Below are 17,975 nucleotides of genomic sequence, written 5' to 3' on the forward strand. Positions count from 1 at the left end.
CAACACCCCAAAAAAAAAAATAAAACCAACCCCGAGTGGAGATATGGCGATACACCCAGTCTCTGTGGAAACATACCAATTCGCCTGCCCAGCTTGCCAAGGAGCGGCTAGCGGGCTAGCAGCGTAACTTTCCTCTCGCGGTGTCACTCGGAAGCTGCGGAGCCCACTTCCTCGCTAGCCGACCTCTTCGTACCTGAAGCAAGCTGGCGGCCCTCCGAGTAGAAGCCGAGGACAAGGAGCTGGGGCCGATGGCCTGGGTGCTGAAGATGGACGACGCCACCATTGAGTCGGGGCTGGTGCACGACTTCGATGCCAGCCTGTCGGGCATCGGGCAGGAGCTGGGGGCTGGAGCCTACAGCATGAGGTTAGAGACGAGAGTCAACATGCCAACCCCGGTTGTTTGGAGAGAACAACACACACTCTATCCGGAAGAGTTAACATTACATCCCCCTGCTTGTGTGTGTGTGTGTTATTGTCTTTGTACTGGGTGTGATGGCTTCTCTTTGTTTTGGGATTTGGAGTAGGGCAGTCATTGCAGGGTCCCACGAATCAGGGACAAAGATTAATTTCTCTAAACCCACACTGAAGCAAAGGAAGAGCATGTGTTACACCGTGTGGGATAAGTGAGGCTGTCTCAGGTCGTCCTGTTACTCACATCGTGGCTCTGTTGCCACAAGGGAGACCTAAACTTTGTGAACACTTCAAGATAACACAAAGGAAGTCTGCAGTTACGGCCCTGTTGTGGCCCCTCAGACTGGCAGAGTTATCAGAACAAGTCTATGGCTTTGTTTATGAAGACCAGCTGTGTGTGTGTGTGGAAACAAAAGACTGTACATTGTGTCCGAGGTGATCCGTCTGATTTTATTCTTTCTCATCTGGAAAAGGTCCTAGAAGGGTTAATTGACTCGGAGGTGTAAGTGGCAGAAGCTTCAGTGTTTCTTTCCTCTCTCATGCAGCTTAAGAATCACCTGACAACCTTTTTTTTTTTTTTTTTTTTCTGTAAAGGGAGTTTTTCTTGCTTTCATTTGTACTGTCGTTATGATGTTAAGCTTGTCTAACCTCTAACAAACGCTGCCAGTGTTAAATCAGGGTTTTAGCCCTTTTTAAAAAAAAAAAAAAAAGTCAGAAAAGTTGACTTTATATGTGGAAATGTCTGATGAAAGAATAAGTAAACACACCGAAGAATCTGGCCAAGCATTCAGCACCAACTCTTGACACTTTTGGACTACTGGCTGTAATCTGTGATGTATCAAAAAGTGTCAAGTTTGGTATTAAATGCTTGGTCAGATTCTTAGAAAACAAGGATAAAGTCGCCATTTTAAATTTCACAATCTTCCTCAGCAAGAGTCTTTCTAGCTGTCACTTTTAGATCTTTATATTTTCATTTTTAAACCACCTTTTTTGTTAATATTCCCCGTACCATACTGCAGCGAGACCGGCATTGTTTTGGTATCACTATCGACAGTACATGTATTTCATTGCAGCTGATGTATAACAATTTAACATGATACCCAGCTCTTGTAGCTACACCACCAGTATTTGTCACTGTGCCCAAATTGCAGGGAATACATGCAGCCCTGTCACACATTCTTCCATGTTAAGTTTTAATGCAGTGACTTGTGGTTAAGCCAACGGTTCCCGGTCCACGCAGGTTATTCCAACATTTTTCCCAAATGTGACATCTCATGAATCAGGGACCCACTGGTTAGTCACTACTACTTCCTGTCCTGAATCTGTCTTTTTTTTTAATTTTTTTTTGGTAAATGATTTAAGAAGAAGGATTGTGTTGGAATCATCAATTGGCGTTAACCACCTGTTTAATTAGTCTCCCTCGGTATGTGTGACCCGTATTATGTAAAAGGTCACGCGAGGTCATGATATTTGTGTGATGATGGCAAGAAGGTCTCAGGACACGCATGTGTCTTATCAGCGGCCTCCTCTGCCATCTGCTTTTATCTGAGCGTGACGTAGCTGTGCGCCAGTCTTATATGAGAGTAAGCAAGTTTACCAATACACAAGTGATTGCCTCTAAGTGAATTAGTGAAACTGTGTCTATGTTTGTGTGTGTTTGTGTGTGTGTGGTGTCAGTGGGTCCAGGCGAAGTATGCTATGTGTGGTGTTGGGGTGGGTTTGCGTGGCATGTTTGGAGTCAGCAGCTGGTAGGAACAGAATGTCTCAGTGTGTGTCAGTGGAACCAGCTCCTCAGATTTCAGGAAGCAGATGTAGTTTTCCTGGGTAGCAAGGCTTAACAGGGCTGTGGCACTCAGGTTGGCACAGTCTGGGCATCCACTCTGCAGAGAAACCACAGCAGCAAGTGATCGAGGCTGAATTAATGTAGCAGGCTGTTGTTTGGAAGACTTTATTGTTTGGAGAGAGGTGCTGCAGGAATATCTTGAAATTGTCAAACAGTTATTATTATTTTATTTTTTTTCTTCTTTTTCTTTTAAAGTTTGGCTCAGGTTTAGAGCAGCATCATGACGTGCCAAAAAGTTTTCCAAGTAATGAGATGCCACGATCTGCATTTCTTTGCATGGATAGGACCCTGCACAGGCACACACACACACACACAGGCCCCTACGTTCACTGTGCACCCGTTGACACTCCCACTGCATTTGTCAGGGTGAGCTGAAGACGGGTTGGTTGTCTAGAGTGGCTGCCAAGTGTGAGATAGTGTGTGTCAGCAGCTCAGGCTATCTCTGGGTGTTTTTGTTCATTTATCCTGCTGCGGCCTCATGCATACATAATAAGAGAGCCATTTGATCGATGGAGAGCCTTCGTCACTTATTCTAAAATAAGCCAATCCATTTAATAATTCCACACTGTGAGGAGGTAAAGTATTGTCTTACCAAAGTCGGAGCGTGCAACAGTTTAAATGGCACGACCCCAATTTGATGTGTTTTTTGGAGATCATTTCAAAGTGGATAAACAGGAACACCCAGTCTTAAGGAATAAAGGCAGCGTTTTCTCTTTGCTTTTAAGGGAGGTCACAGTGATCATGTTGTCATCAGGATGGATCCCACATGGTATTGGAGATTCAATGAAAGCTTAGAATTGTAAATAAATTATAAGCCAAAACACGGAGAGGCCACAGGCAAGAAAAATGCACCAATTAAGCTGTCACTGATTAAAAAAAAAACCTTTAAGCTGGCACAACTCTTCTTTAATGGTGGTTTTCTCGCATGTCTCTTCTGCATCACATCCATCCTGACTTTGTGTTTGTGTGCCTCTTTTCTTTCTTCTGTGTCTTCAGCGATGTGCTGGCTCTGCCAATCTTTAAGCAGGAGGACTCCAGCCTTCCTCCTGAAAACGAGACCAAAAATCCCCCATTCCAGTATGTGCTGTGCGCCGCCACCTCGCCTGCTGTCAAGCTGCACGACGAGACGCTCACATACCTAAACCAAGGTAAGACACAATACATCTACTCGAGAGAAAGTTGTGGCTGTGCTTCACCTCATTTTGTCTGTATTTTTGTTATATATGAGGTACTTTATGTTTTTTCTACTTGGACTATTAAAACTTTAACATCAATAAATAATTACTACATTAATTTATTGCACATTAGTATAATTACTGTAAAATGAAACCATAGCTTTGCTCAGCACTTTGATGTTACGCACCACCAGTTTGGTGTTGAATCTGCTCCACTGCTTAATGGGACAAATGGAGATTGACTTTATTTAACATTGTAAAGGGATTAACATAAATGGAGGAACAAGCGAAACAGCCTTTTCTTAACGAGAAGCAGCAACATATGTGAACTGTTGTCTCTATATGCTTTACTGCAAGACAGAAGCTGCCGGGTTTTTGGGGAATTACTGAGGATTTAAAAGAATTCATGCATAAAAGTGGAAATGTGGAAGTATACAGAGTTGGAGCTAAAACGCAACTTTATTATTTGCTGATGCAAAACATTTTCTAAACAGCTGAGTGGTCTGAAAATGGTCTGGTCACCCGTGTCCAGATGCACTTGGCTGGCAAATAATTGGTTAGCATGTTGTGGACTAAGTGTACTCTATGTATACTTACTGTGTAGTCAAATCAGAGAGGGGGATGGTTCTGGGATGCCAGTGTTTACTGTTGCGTTTCATTGACGTGGTTTGAACCTGATTAAAATACCTCTGTGTTCACCTGAAAACCATGATGGCATTCAACAAACAATACGGGCCTTTACCTTACTACATTTTTAGTTTTCTGTACACTGCAATTACAACAATGAAAACAAGTTCACAGCATGATGGATCTAATGAAGTCTTGGTCACAATCGGTGTCAGACTATATTATCAGACATGTCAGGCGCGATGAATATCTGTAGCTCTAGGATGTAAATGGTGCAGAAAAAAAGATGTGAGAAGAGATATGGCATCAACTTGCATCTGCACCACCCTCATATTTTGAAAATGTAGTGAAACAATAAACAAGCTTTGGCCATAGTGTTGGCAATTGGCAAACCTCAGAAGAGGAGGAGATAGTGAAGGCGATCAAGACCACAGTAAAGGGGGCAACATGAAATGCTGATCTTGTGCAGCTTTACAAGCCACATTTCTCTCCAGTTGTCTGACTGGGACAGCCCATAATTACAATGTAAAGGGGCCTTTAGGTAAAACACTGCAGCACTGCATTGGAAACCTAGAGCTCTGCCACAGAGAGGCCTTTTAATTATTACAGTCAACTCAAGCCTTTAATAATCATCTAAACAAAAGATGTCACTAGAGACCAACATTTTACAAAAAAATATAGCCTATAAACCATATAATGAGTGATACAACCTAAAATGGACTTTTAGTCCTACCTAAATTAGGTAACAACAGTAACCTATCCTCTTTGAGGACCGCTGTCTTAGTTTGTTTTGGAACCTCACCCATCATGTTTGTTACTTCTATTTTAATCTTGCAATCTCTCTCTTAGGCCAGTCTTACGAGGTGCGTATGTTGGACAACAGGAAGCCAGGGGAGTTACCAGAGCTCAACAACAAGATGGTGAAGGTGAGAGGATCCTCACTGCTGGAGGACAACTGGAGGGGGGAACTTTTACTTCTTACTTCTTAAGTAAACTTCTTACCTGACTCTGTGTGTGTGTGTGTGTTTGTGTGTAGAGCATAGTGCGAGTGGTGTTTCATGACCGCCGGCTGCAGTACACAGAGCACCAGCAGCTAGAAGGCTGGAAGTGGAATCGTCCTGGTGACCGTCTCCTTGACATCGGTAATGATGCCTGGCAAGAAATGTTTACTTTAACCGTCCCGTGTGTGATTTTGGAGTTCAAATATCTGTGTGTTTGTGTGTTTGACAGATATCCCCATGTCAGTGGGCATTGTGGAGCCGAAGACTCACCCCTCCCAGCTTAACGCTGCAGAGTTCCTGTGGGACATGAACAAAAGAACTTCTGTTTTTGTGCAGGTAACCCCCCCCACACACACACACACACACACACACCCTCACTCACATAAACCACACACACACAGACATCAGCTCTCTTTCGTACCATCTGTTGGGCGTGCCACTGAATTTCCACATCAAACGCATATTTTGATCACACTCATACACTCGTCTCTGCGCTGTCTGCAGGTGCACTGCATCAGCACAGAGTTCACTCCCAGGAAGCACGGTGGAGAGAAGGGTGTCCCCTTCAGGATCCAGTTTGACACGTTCGCCCAGGGAGATAGTGGAGAGTACACAGAGCACCTCCACTCTGCCTCCTGCCAAATCAAAGTCTTTAAGGTACACACTCATTCTCTCACAGGGCAGAGGTTTTACCTCATGTGTCGGCCCTCACGGCAATTAAATCTGAGTCTTCTTCTCTGCTTCCTGTTTAGCCAAAGGGGGCAGATCGTAAGCAAAAGACAGACAGGGAGAAGATGGAGAAACGCACACCGCAAGAGAAGGAAAAGTACCAGCCTTCTTATGATACCACTATCCTGTCAGAGGTCAGTATGCAGCTGCTCAAGGACTGTCAGGTCTTACTACTACGTGGCTAACAAAGCTTCTAGTTTCAGCTTTCATTTAGGGGTCTATCCATGTTAAAATGTATGCACCCAATTCAGTTGAATGTATTTCTGCAAAGTGGCCCAGTACATGGCTATATTTGAGGGAAAGGGCCATACTGGTGTTTTAGCCTGTGTGCAACAAACGGCTACATCACTGCCAACCATTTTCTCAAGAATGTATAAATCAATTCCTTTTTTTTTTCTTGCCATCCAGACAGCCATTGTAGGGCTGTGACTAACAATTATTGTCTCAGAAACCAAGGTAACGTGCTTAAATTGCTTTTTTTGTCTAAACAATAGTCAATCAGACCCAAGTACTGAGTTTATAATGATATAAAGAAGAGAAAAGCAGCACATTTGAAAAGCTGGAACCAGAGACTTTTTTATTTATTTTTTGCTCAATAACTGACACAAACTATTATCCATCAAAATTAAATAAAAAATATTTGATTAATCCATTTTGACAGTCGAGTCTTCAAAAGAAAATACTACTGAACAGCAGTCATTTTTAATGCAAGGAGCTACCAAATTCACATGATCCCTGTTCCTTTGCCACGTTGTCTGATTGTTTTCTGTTTTCTGGCTTTGGATTTTTCACTAACAACATCTAGCTTGAATTAAGATGCTGTTTGCCATCTGACACACAGATGTTAGATAGCACAGCGTCTCACAGGCACATCAATAAACCACTACAGAAAAGGTTTTTAGAAAGGTTTTAGAACAATCTGCTCTTCACCTGCAGTGCATCAAAATATGGTGATGATACAACCAGGCAGAACAGTCAAGGTGACGGCAAGTTTTAATTCTGTAGGAACTGAAACCAATGGCTGCTTGGAAGACAGAATGGTGCTGGGTGTGCTTTGGAAACTGGTTGGCAGTAATGATAACATGCACAACAGGGTTTCCCAGAGTACTGTAAATTGTTTAGCTAAGATAGTAAGTCACCTGGATTCTGACGCATCTCGTCTCATGATCAGTTTATTTTGTGGAGGACAGCCTAAACAATGCACAGTCAATAAACATTTGGCATTTGCAGTTTGAAATAGCATCTGCTCTTTTTTTTTTGCTAATGTTGTATTTCAGAAAACTGCATTAATTTCTATGAATTTAGCAAAAGGTAGTCTTTGTGTTATGTGAGGTGGCTCACTTTCACACAGGAAACCCTGCACAGTTTGTAAAATATGAGCTAAAATATAACAACCAGTGGTCTATTGTATTATCCATTAGAATGTTTTCTGTGTCTCAGAGGTCAGTTAGCCGAGCAGTAATTGAACATGTTAACACTCAGACTGCCTTCAGGTCACTCATTCTGAGTGTGTTCCAAAGTTATTGGTTGTGTTTTTGTGTTGGTCGCTGGCTGGCTAACCTCTGCTGTGTGTCTGTATGCAGACGAGGCTTGAACCCATCATAGAGGATGCGGGTGACCACGAGCTGAAAAAGTCCAGCAAGCGGACACTTCCCGCTGACTGTGGCGACTCCCTGGCCAAGAGAGGCAGTGTAAGCACCCTGCACTACTCTCCTCCACTCCTCCTCCCCCGTAACTCCATCCACAGTCTGCCCCCCCCCGTAGACACCCGGCTGTAGTCTGAAGATTGTAGACCCTCAGCTGCTGGGAAGGAGATGTTTTAATGCCATGTATCTGACATTAGGGGGGGTGGAGACGGTGCAAAGCTAAATTCCCAGTCCACCTTTGACTTTTCCTCTACCTTTGTGCCCTTTTTGTTTGTTATTGTTGGAGCCTGCAGTGCTAATTAACCCAGTAAGCTTCATTAACTGTGTATTTACATGTATGTGTCTCCTCCCAGTGCTCCCCTTGGCCAGACAACGCCTACGTCAGCACCAACCAGGCAGCTACTCCCTCCTTCACCTCCACCCCACTGTCCACCTACGCAACCTCTTCAGTACCGGACAGGTAAGTGTGTGTGTTTCTGTGTGTGAGGGGGGGGTTCTTAACTGGTGTGTGTTGGTCTCACGTCTCTTAATTGTCGTTTCTTGTGTTGTAGTGACTCGTCCTCACCCAATCACCAGGCCGACCCTGGCAGCCATGGCAACTCGGAGGTTAGTCTGCAATCTTCTCACCTGTACGAACTGGTGGAAAACCAGTTTCATGTCACTGACGGAGAAACACAGGTGTTAATAATAAATTACCAATGGCTTAATTTCATTTGTATGTTGTGTGTCAAAATGTTTTCTGTGAATAATATTATTATTATTACCCTACTTCAGTCATTCACACTGCTGCTGTATCTTAGTTTCAATATGTTATAAGTGACTAAGCATTTTATTGTCCCACTGTTTTTGTTTATATGCTGTTTTTTAATGCTAATATTCCTGTTGTAACATGTAATGTTATGACACTTTTAAAGTGGAATATCATACATTTTAATTTAATGTTACTGAATGAGTGATAGATACACTGATAGTTATGATTTTATGCTGTAAAGGTCCAGTGTGTAACATTTAGGAAATCTATTGGCAGAAATGGAATATAATATTTATAGGTATGCGTTTTTATTATTGTGTAATCGGCTGAAAAAACAAGAACCAGAACAGACGAACCAAACACTGGCTCTAGATAGGGCCTTTTCACAGGCATCGCAATTTCTCTTACACGCTTGTAAGACTGAGCAGTATTTAGATGGTTGCAATCTGCTACTTTCTACCATTAGATGCCACTAAATTCTACACACTGGTTCTTTAAGTCATCTAACCAGTGAAAATAATTTTCTGTTCCCAAATTTGAATTTTGGTATGACTATTGGATACTTTTAGGGGGGGTTGTATTGGTCTGACAAAATAAGCAGCCTGACATTAATTTAGATGTTGACTTTGATTATTTGACATTTTATATACTTTATGCTGCATTCTCATGGATATATGGCAGACAGACAGCTTCTTCCTCACAGGAAAAATAAACAAACTGTCTGACAGAGCGGCAAGACGGCAAAACGAAACACGCATGACATGATGCTATGGAATAAAATATATTTAATAATTTTATATTTTATGTAATTTATAAATTATTAGCATCTTGTTATCCAGACTGTCCATGTTTTCTCCTTCTGTGAGGCAGCTACGTAACATCCAGTATTAAATACTGTTGCAGTGAACAACAAAAAGGTCAAATATTAGTATTGCCAGCCTCACTTAAGTTTACCGTCCTGCTTTCATCAACTAACATGACATTGGGTTTGTTGTCTACTGCCTGATTCCATGTAAATGCAGCATAATGAGTAATAGAAAAGAATTGGTAGATCAGTGGCAGTGTATTGTATAATTGCTCAATGGACTGAATTAGTGGGGAAAGTAAAACTGTGTGTTGACACTGTGTGTGTGTTAATCCCCTGCAGCAGCTGAGCCCCACTGCCTCCATACAGGATGCACAAAAGTGGCTCCTGAAAAATCGCTTCAACTCCTACACACGACTCTTCTCTCACTTCTCAGGTACACACACTCTGTCAAACACACACAATCATAGATGTAATGTTTTAACAACTACAGTAGAAGTGACTGGTCCTCCTAACTTGTTGGGTAGGTTCTGATTTGTTGAAGCTAACCCGGGACGACCTGGTCCAGATTTGTGGGCCAGCAGATGGGATCAGACTCTTCAATGCACTTAAATCCAGGTATGTTACAAAGAGTTTGAGTGTCTGTTTTTGACGTTGCGTACACCTGAGTGAGCATTGTGATGGTGCCAGTGTTTTTCATTCCATTAATCATTATTGTGCGTGTGTGTAGGTCAGTGCGTCCCAGGCTGACGGTGTACGTCTGTCAGGAGTCCCATCGGGAGAGCCCCCTGCTGGAAAGACACGGCACCAGTGAAAACGGAGAACACAGCATTTCCTCTAGTTTACACGGTAAGCAAGCTCTGTGTTTTAACGGCAATATAACACTAATATCAATGTGTCGCAGTGTGTCAATAATACATGATACAACACAATATAACAATAACATGAGTGTAAAACCTCTGTTCTGGTCTGTTTCTGTGTAGTGTATCATGCTCTGTACCTAGAGGAGCTCACAGCAGCAGAACTGATCCGCAAGATGGCGTGTGTGTGCAACCTTCCACTGGGAACGATCAACCAGGTGTACAGACAGGGTCCTACAGGCATACACATCCTGCTCAGCGACCAGGTACCAACACACGCAGACATGCAGCACTTCTTCTCTCACACTCTCTGCTGTGGAGGGCTCTTTATTAAGAGGGATGGTATAATTAAAAAGGTAAACTGTTGAAGCTGAGTTGAAGTAAGTGGAGTAAGAGTAAGTGGCAGGACTGGAACTGAGATTCATTCACTCTGTACAGAGGAAGATAATAGGAAAAAAAGACGTGCGTCACTATTTTATGTGCTATCTGACCAAGAACAGGAAGTCTACTGTCTGTAGCTTCACTTATTTCCATGTCATTTACATTCTCACACATACTGTACTGTATTGTACCTCCTCTCCTAACTCAGAATGGTCTCTAGTTAATGTCGCCACAAAAAATACAAAGGGATATTTGATTTCACCATGTCCATTTTGTCTGTTCCAGATGGTTTACAACTTGCCTGACGAGAGCTGTTTTTTGATCAGCACTGTCAAAGGTGAGCCCACGATGCACCTGTAGCTGATAATCTCTTGCATTGTAATTTGGCCTATACCGAGGCTTAGTTGATCTTATTTGACAATGATTTAATGTACTTCTCTTTCATCACACTTGTCTCCCTCTCCAGATGAACTGGGCGAAGGACTCCATCTAATTCTAAAGTAGTGAGGAGGACAGATGGCATCACTAATACTCCACCCTCTGTTTTGGAGCAGAAGCCTCCCTCTGTCCCTCTCTGCCTGCCTCCACTCTTTCCTCGTACTTCCTCCCGTTCTCTCTAAACGCTCGCTCGATGGAAAGCAGAGACTGCGCTAAAGCCATGTAAATGTTAGAATCTGACATGGGTGTGTCCACTGTTTCATATTGAAAACACTATTAACGGAGGAGGCTAGTTAAAAGAGGAGAGACTGGAGGGATATGGGGTTGGGGGGAAAGAAAATGATGTTGTATGTATTTTGATTTTATTATTTTATTTTTTGTCTTTTATATGGTTTCTGTTGGAGAAGGGAGGGGGAGGCTCCAAGAGAGAGGGGAGAGTGACATTCTGGCCTTCAGGTGAAGGAAAGAAAGCAGAGTTTCCTTATTGCTCGTTGCCCTTCTTACACAACGCGCACAACCAGCACTAGGCCAGTATTTGATAACCTGTACTGCTGAACAGCATGCAATCTCAACATACTAACTTGCTTAAAGGAAAAATCCCAATTTACTCTGCTTATTTAACATTCTTGACAGGGTTGTCTAGATAAACCATTTATTGATCAGCTGAGCTTGATAACCTCTGAAATACCCTGGCAAAATTTGTGGAAGTGGCCTCATTTATGGATGTTGACACCAACATTCAGGTTTTTTTTTCCTCTGACTTTGTCAGATGAACGGATTTCATTAACTTTTGTCACTACAGTCATCCCATGTGATTTTAGACTTCCAGCCATATCTCTCTCTGTTGACGCCACGTCACACTCTCCTAGCGTACGTCCTGTTTGGCTGGCGCTTTTACCATTTTTAGTTAATGCTTTATTTATGGATCAGTTGTTTCTCTCGCGCTCATTGAATTTACTTGTTTCTGGTGCCATATTGGCTTTTTAACACAATATTTTAGTCCCATTCACAAAACACAGTGCACACACACCTCTTCTTTGACTCCTCTGCTTTCTGTGCTGACTTTGAAACACTGATTTAGAGGGATGCGGTTTACGCCTTCTGGGATATTGGCCATAAACTTGCAAAATAAAAAGAGGAACAAACCTCTATAGATGACTGATATGTGGAGCAGTAACGCCTATCCAAAAACCTACTATAATGTGGACCAAACGGGTTTCAGATTGATGGGCACTTTTTGAGGAAAATCTTCATTACTCACTAGAAGCATTTGTAAAATTGATCAAATGGTAAATGAAACCCTCATCTAGTGGAGTTGCTTGTTTGCAGCATGTGCTTAATAATAAACCCTCCATTCCAGGATCTGCTCTGCAAGAAACAGCCCAACACACAGCAGGCTGGCAGAAATGTATCACTGCGGTAGCCTGGTTTCAATAGTCTTATCCTGTAGACTAGAAAATCATGGCAGCTCCACGTCCATCTTCAAAATCTTGTGTTTTTAATGTAGCTGAACACAGGAATTACAGGTCACATGTTTTGAGTGCCCTTACCTTTGAAAAGTGACAAAGTCTCACACAGGTCCTGGGAGTCGCTGTTTGTTTAGTTGACCTCCTTTGATTTTGGTGCACAATGTCTGGCAAAGTGCATACAGTTTGCACCCCTCTAAGTGTCAGGTGGTGTGTGCGTGTGTGTGTGTGCATGTGTATCATTTTTCGTTCTTGCAAAGAAAACCTAATTATGTCAGTAGTTGTCATAAACTTTTTCCTGTTGGTATGAAGAAACTGTGTTTAGCTTGCTGTTTAGTAAAGAGCATGTGGGAAGATGGGGGAGGGAGGGAGGGATAAATTTGGTTCTTGGTGAGTGTAACACCTCCTTCTTCTTCCAGATGTTAGAGACCAAGTCTGCACTGAAAAATCACAAACTCAAGCTTGATGTGTAGTCAGTAGTCCTTCAGCCACACCCTATTCTTATCCGCCTATAAGGAGGAGAACAAAAGAAAAAGACTGTAGAGACTAAAAAGCGTCTGTGATTTTGTCTCACCATGCGCCAGAGCCAGGACTGTAGCTCTTGTGGTGTTTACAAGGACATGAGTACCACAGCACAGTACACTGTGTCCATCGACTCAAAAATTAGTATCGGAGCGGATGTGATACCAAGTCGGGCAAACTCTGGTGAGCAGGTTTGGTCCCCCTTCGGCCTGACCAGTCGTCCGTCTGTCTGTGTGACTGAGTGTGTGTGTGCGTGTGTGAGAGAGCGAGAGAGAGTGAGCGTGAGCAGGAGAGGTGACCACCGTTCATGTACAGCCTATTGTCAATGATGATGCTTCTCGTGTGCACAGTATCGTATGCTGGGGATGTACACAACCACATGTGCTGGGAATAAATGATTTCATAACTTTCTCTGGTGTCCTGCGTCATCATGGTAGCGAACACTGTTACAGTTTTACATTTTATATATGACCTGACTTTTAACTGTAGCATAGAGATGAAAGGGCATGACTGTCATAGTTTTAAATGGGTACTAAGTTTCATGAAGTGGGGTAACTCGTAAGTGACAGATTTAAAAAGTTAAAGTTGAAGCAGTAGAGGGTGAGATGTTGACTTTTATCTCTAGTATGAGTGACGTGCTAAACCGGTTCTGGTTAACACCCATGATTTTTAAACTGCATATGCCTGTTTTGTAAGGTTTCTATTATAAATATGATTGCCTTGGAGCTCCTTTAAAGCCAGACATTGTACAACTGTTTTCACAGGTTGAGTAGTGCTCTTAGTACTTTTCGGACATTCAGTAAAAGCATTCATTTTCATTGGTTATGCAGGACAATCATATTTGGACGTACCTAAGGCACGATGAACAACTGTCTCTTGTGGTGTCGTGTGGCCTTGTGTTGCACGACAATGAGATTACTCTGAAGTGACTCATATAGTTTGTTGAGCACAAAACACCTGCCAAAGGTTTCCCAAAGCAGATGACCCAGAATCATGCTAATTTCCCTCTAGCCATTGTGTCAGAGGCTGAAGCACATCTGGGAGAGAGTGTGAATACTGCTGCTGCAATCAATTACCAGACAGGACAGAAAACTAGCAATTTATCTGCATCCTTGTGGATGGAAAACAGCTGGTAGTTCACACCTGAATGTCTCAAAGGGTGTGTCAATGAGTGTATGTGTACAGGTGACCCAGTTGCTTTAACATTATAACCTTCTTGATTTTCCATCTACTTCAACAGTCATAACTACATGTCTACATATATTGTGCTTATGTGGTGCATATTGCTTGATTTCCAACTGGGCCCCTAAAATCCCATGTTCACCATGTAGCAGCTGGTTTGAGGCAATTTGATTAATTAAAGAGATGTTTTCACTTTGTTTGGGAGAATATGAATATGCACTACTAACGAACAATATAATAAAAGTACATGAAAACTTCCCAGGGTGGTGAATATTTCATATAGGCACTGTATTGTGTGCTCACAAATATGCTGTGAAATTGAAACGGGGCATGGAGAACACATATGGGTATCGACATCTAAATAAAAAATTATTAATCAAAAATACCTTAAATAAACTCAACTATTGTAAAACTAACCAGAATGAAATAGCATTACTTATCATAAGTAGATTTTAAAAAATAATTATCCTGAACTATTCCACAATTCCATGGTTATATATTTCATATTTTAGTAGTTAAATCTTTTTAATTTGAACACTCTGTGGGAATATTGTGCTAATATGGTACATATTGTCTAATTGTATAATTATTTGTGTTCAATTAGATTACCTCACAGCAAACCAAGGGCATATTCTGGTACAGGAATACTGTAAAAAATGGAGAGTGTTTATAGACAGCTAATTTTTGCCCTTGGGGTCCCCAGTAGGTTAATCTGTTCGTGGTGGATTTAAAAGAGTGTGGCCGTAAACAAACGGAGCCAATTTTCCTGCACTCTAGTTATTCCTCATTAAAACGATACTGATTCTGCGCAGTACGCCTCTCCGTTCAACATGACGTAATCTGACGTCCCCTGTCAGAATCCAGGAAGTGGGTCGCTCGTTGTTGTTTGTGTTCGTTGGTCGCGACTCGTCTCCGTGTTTCTTTCTGACAGAATAAGTCGCTCTTACGGGCCGAAATGGCAACGTTTATTTCAGTCCCGTTAAAAAAGTCCTCTGAAGTTGATCTGGTGAAGCCGCTGTCGAAGTTTGTGACCGCTACGTACCCAGCGGGCGACGAGCAGGGGGAGTACATCCGCGCCGTGGAGGAGTTGAACAAGCTCCGCAGAAACGCGCTGGGAAGGCCGCTAGACAAACACGAGAGCTCCCTGGAGATTCTCCTCAGGTAAAAAACAACACAGACCTCCTTTTATAACACACCTGGACGAGCTGCCTTAATGCTGACGGCCAGAGCAACCGTCTCACCTGTGGCGGTAAAGTAGCTCAGTCATCGCCGCACCCAGATGTGTTAGCTTCTAGTGGCTAACCTGGGAGCTAAAGTTAGTGAAGCTAATGTGCTTGGAGGTCTTTCTCACCATAATAACTGACTCATACGTGGTTTGTGAAGGTTTCCTTGAGAGGCCAACACAGGCTCGACTTGTCAACTTGTTTAACTGGACTGTCAGTTACTTATAAGATGAAAATTGGCCATTTATTCCGAGCTTGTTGTGATCTTTAGCTATGGCTTATTCACCGACATGACCCAAGGAAAACATTAGCATTTGAGTTAGCTTCAGTGTTCAACTTTAATTTAATTGCCCCCAAAGTGAAAACTCAAAGCTCACACAGACTCACACATAATATAGTGCTTAAAATCTAAATGAGAAATATAGAAAAACATGCTACAAACCACCATCCAAGCTTAATTAAAACAGTGACAGCATAGCTTAAAATATGGAGTATATCCAGCCCTAATGTATCAATCCTTTTTTATAATGATGATTGATCACCAGCTGACTCATTCTGTGCTTGAGTTTGATGTTAATGACATTAACAGAGGTCACAGCTACTAACAATAACTACAAATCAATTCATACATATTAAAACTCGCTATCTATCTATCTATCTATCTATATATCTATATATATATGTATCTATCTATATACAGTTACATTAGCTTTGTGTCTACTCAGCATTAGTGAGAAAAAGTCCAGAGCATTGGTCAGCTTTCCTGTCAGATGTCATTCACCTTCAGGACCACACGCAGCCAGGCCCGCAGTCCACTGGTGACCACATGATCAGACATCCAGGCTGGCGAGGAAACAGAACCATGGTTTTTCATATCAGCAAACAGAGATAAAAATGATAAAGTGTAACAGCTGTGAGTGTATGACAACCAAAGGCAAGCGAGTGTATGGACATACAGCTACAGAAAAACATAGAACTCTACAAACGTTCAAAATCAGCTGTTTCCTTTAATAATGGCTATTTTAAGATAAAAACAATTTTTACACTTGAAATAGTTTGGGCCCCAAATAAAGGATAACTTAATGATTAAAACATCCATTTGATTTATATTTTATTTTAAATACCCTTTGATTTTACATTTGTCCACAAAAGCAGAAGTGACTGTAATTTATTATTGAACCACAATGGTGCTTGCATTTGGGCCCTCTGCAGTTTACTCAGTGATTACAGTGAATAGGTTTGTTCAGCTGATATAATCCAGCTCCAGTAGTGCTAACCTATTTCTATTCTCAAGTTTTAAGAATAGCTTTGCTAAAGCAACAAGTCTCTTAATTACAGATTGTAGGAATTATTGTGCATTTGACACTGAAACAGGAACCTGGTATAGATACCTGGCAGAGGAATATTTTTCTCTTCTCAAAAAATACTTTTTTGTGCAAACGTCATTCTAAAGAATAAATAAAGCAAAGAGGGCTTTCTCAACCATCTGACTGTAACTAATCAAGCTTGTGTGGTAGGTGATTTTCTTTTAACTGTAGTCAACATAAACAACACATAATGACACTGTGCCAACCTCGTTGCATAAAGGAACTGTGTGACTGCGATAGGAATAATAACAAAGTCTGTGCTCCATTTTTAGTTGTTCACTGTTGTACTCTTAAGGTAATTATACAGACTTATAATTGTTCAATGACAATGAATCAGGCCACAAAAGTCTTGACTCAGTTGGTCCTTGATAACATATATGAACCACTGTTGTGTGACTTAGTATTAGCCAACATACTCAGTTCCTAGGTGGTATATAGATGCAGACTTTGCCCTCTCTCATTTCAGTCTTTGTTCTCTATGACTCATGAGTGGACAGGGTTTGTCCACGTTGCGTGAGTAGCCAGGTATGCACTTGCAAGGTACAGGGCTGACATTTTTCTCCACTTTGAGCTAAAAGTGGAATTGTCTTGCGAGTGCCAATATGAGACTCTTTAGATATTATTATTATTATTATTATTATATAATATAATATTATATCCCTCATATACTCACTTTTCACTATATAATATTTATATATATAATATTAATATTATAATTATTTATATCTTATATATAGATGTAAATTCGGACCTCACCGGTTGCTGCGTGTATGATAGGCTACCCTATCAGCCGTTGGCAGTGTCTATATAACTGGAGTACATGCAAAACATTTACATCACTTTAACACAATGGGACATCATGTCCTCCGTGTGACTTTGTAATGCCTTTTCTCAGGCCCAACGAATTTCTCAGTCGTTGACTGTTGAAATATCTGACCAGTTTTCATTCACTTTACGTTGCTTAGGCTGATGCACCCATCATATAACAAAAATCTGCACTGGCCCAGTTTTGAATTTGTCAGTGAGATCATCGGAAACTCATGTTAGCTTACATGAAGATTAACTATACAGGATTCTAAATTTGGGGAATAAATATTTAAATTTTAAATGTAACCTTATTATTATTTGTAAAAGTGCTTTGTGTGTTAGATGTAGGGGCCGTGGGTCAAAGCATACGTCCTTGCTTAATTAGCAACGAGGTGGAGCGTAGCGTGTCGCGTGTAGAAGGGGTTGCCATTCGCTGACTGCCTATCATTGTCGCTCCCCGGCTTCTCTGCACATGTCGTCCGTTAGCTCATGTGCCCAGGTATTCCAGGAGCGACAGGCCCTATCCCTTCAAAGCAAAGCCGCAGACACAGCGTATTGTGTTACCCGATGGTAAACCATTGTTTGTCTTAGGACGTTTTCTTTTTCTCTTTAGCTAACAACAGAGGCACTCCTCATATATCTCAGCTTTCCTCTGTGCTTGTGTATGTGAATGGGAAACATCAGGATAACAAACTCTATATGTAGGGTAGTTCTATAAATTTTTATAAAGCCGTCTTGGTT

General features: G+C 41.7%; 2 protein-coding genes across 5 annotated transcripts in view; both read left to right on the top strand.

Annotated features, from left to right (window-relative positions):
• Positions 1-6: 6 nt before the first annotated feature.
• On the top strand, positions 7-13,066 carry ubp1 (upstream binding protein 1). Of its 2 annotated transcripts, none has more exons than XM_035681001.1 (16): positions 7-364; positions 3,251-3,402; positions 4,906-4,982; positions 5,093-5,198; positions 5,287-5,393; positions 5,562-5,714; positions 5,810-5,920; positions 7,370-7,477; positions 7,786-7,892; positions 7,984-8,110; positions 9,331-9,424; positions 9,516-9,606; positions 9,719-9,837; positions 9,972-10,114; positions 10,515-10,566; positions 10,696-13,066. In XM_035681001.1, the coding sequence occupies exons 1-16, from the start codon at positions 249-251 to the stop codon at positions 10,731-10,733; spliced, it is 1,701 nt and encodes a 566-aa protein (XP_035536894.1). In that variant the 5' UTR covers positions 7-248; the 3' UTR covers positions 10,734-13,066. The 2 variants fall into 2 exon arrangements, with proteins under 2 accessions (XP_035536894.1, XP_035536895.1); XM_035681002.1 differs by having other exon boundaries at positions 7,984-8,038.
• A 1,612-nt stretch (positions 13,067-14,678) lies between these two features.
• The window catches only part of pdcd6ip (programmed cell death 6 interacting protein), a 15,774-nt gene continuing 12,477 nt past the window's right edge, over positions 14,679-17,975 (top strand). For 2 of the 3 annotated variants that reach the window (XM_035681170.1, XM_035681169.1), the window contains exon 1: positions 14,793-14,998. In XM_035681170.1, coding sequence (XP_035537063.1) covers positions 14,793-14,998 — 206 coding nt within the window. Of the gene's footprint in view, positions 14,999-17,975 lie in introns of all 3 variants that reach the window. The other variant, XM_035681167.1, reaches the window with a different exon arrangement.

This window comes from Morone saxatilis, unplaced genomic scaffold, assembly GCF_004916995.1.
Source record: "Morone saxatilis isolate NCDOM2014 unplaced genomic scaffold, NCSU_SB_2.0 Contig9, whole genome shotgun sequence".
NCBI lineage: Eukaryota > Metazoa > Chordata > Actinopteri > Moronidae > Morone > Morone saxatilis.

Excerpts from the sequence above, each read along its gene's own strand:
- ubp1 (XM_035681001.1), top strand. The coding sequence starts at position 249 with ATGGCCTGGGTGCTGAAGATGGACGACGCCACCATTGAGTCGGGGCTG. Across the intron at positions 365-3,250 it reads GCTGGAGCCTACAGCATGAG|CGATGTGCTGGCTCTGCCAA; the intron begins GTTAGAGACGAG and ends CTGTGTCTTCAG. Across the intron at positions 7,893-7,983 it reads ACCTCTTCAGTACCGGACAG|TGACTCGTCCTCACCCAATC; the intron begins GTAAGTGTGTGT and ends CTTGTGTTGTAG.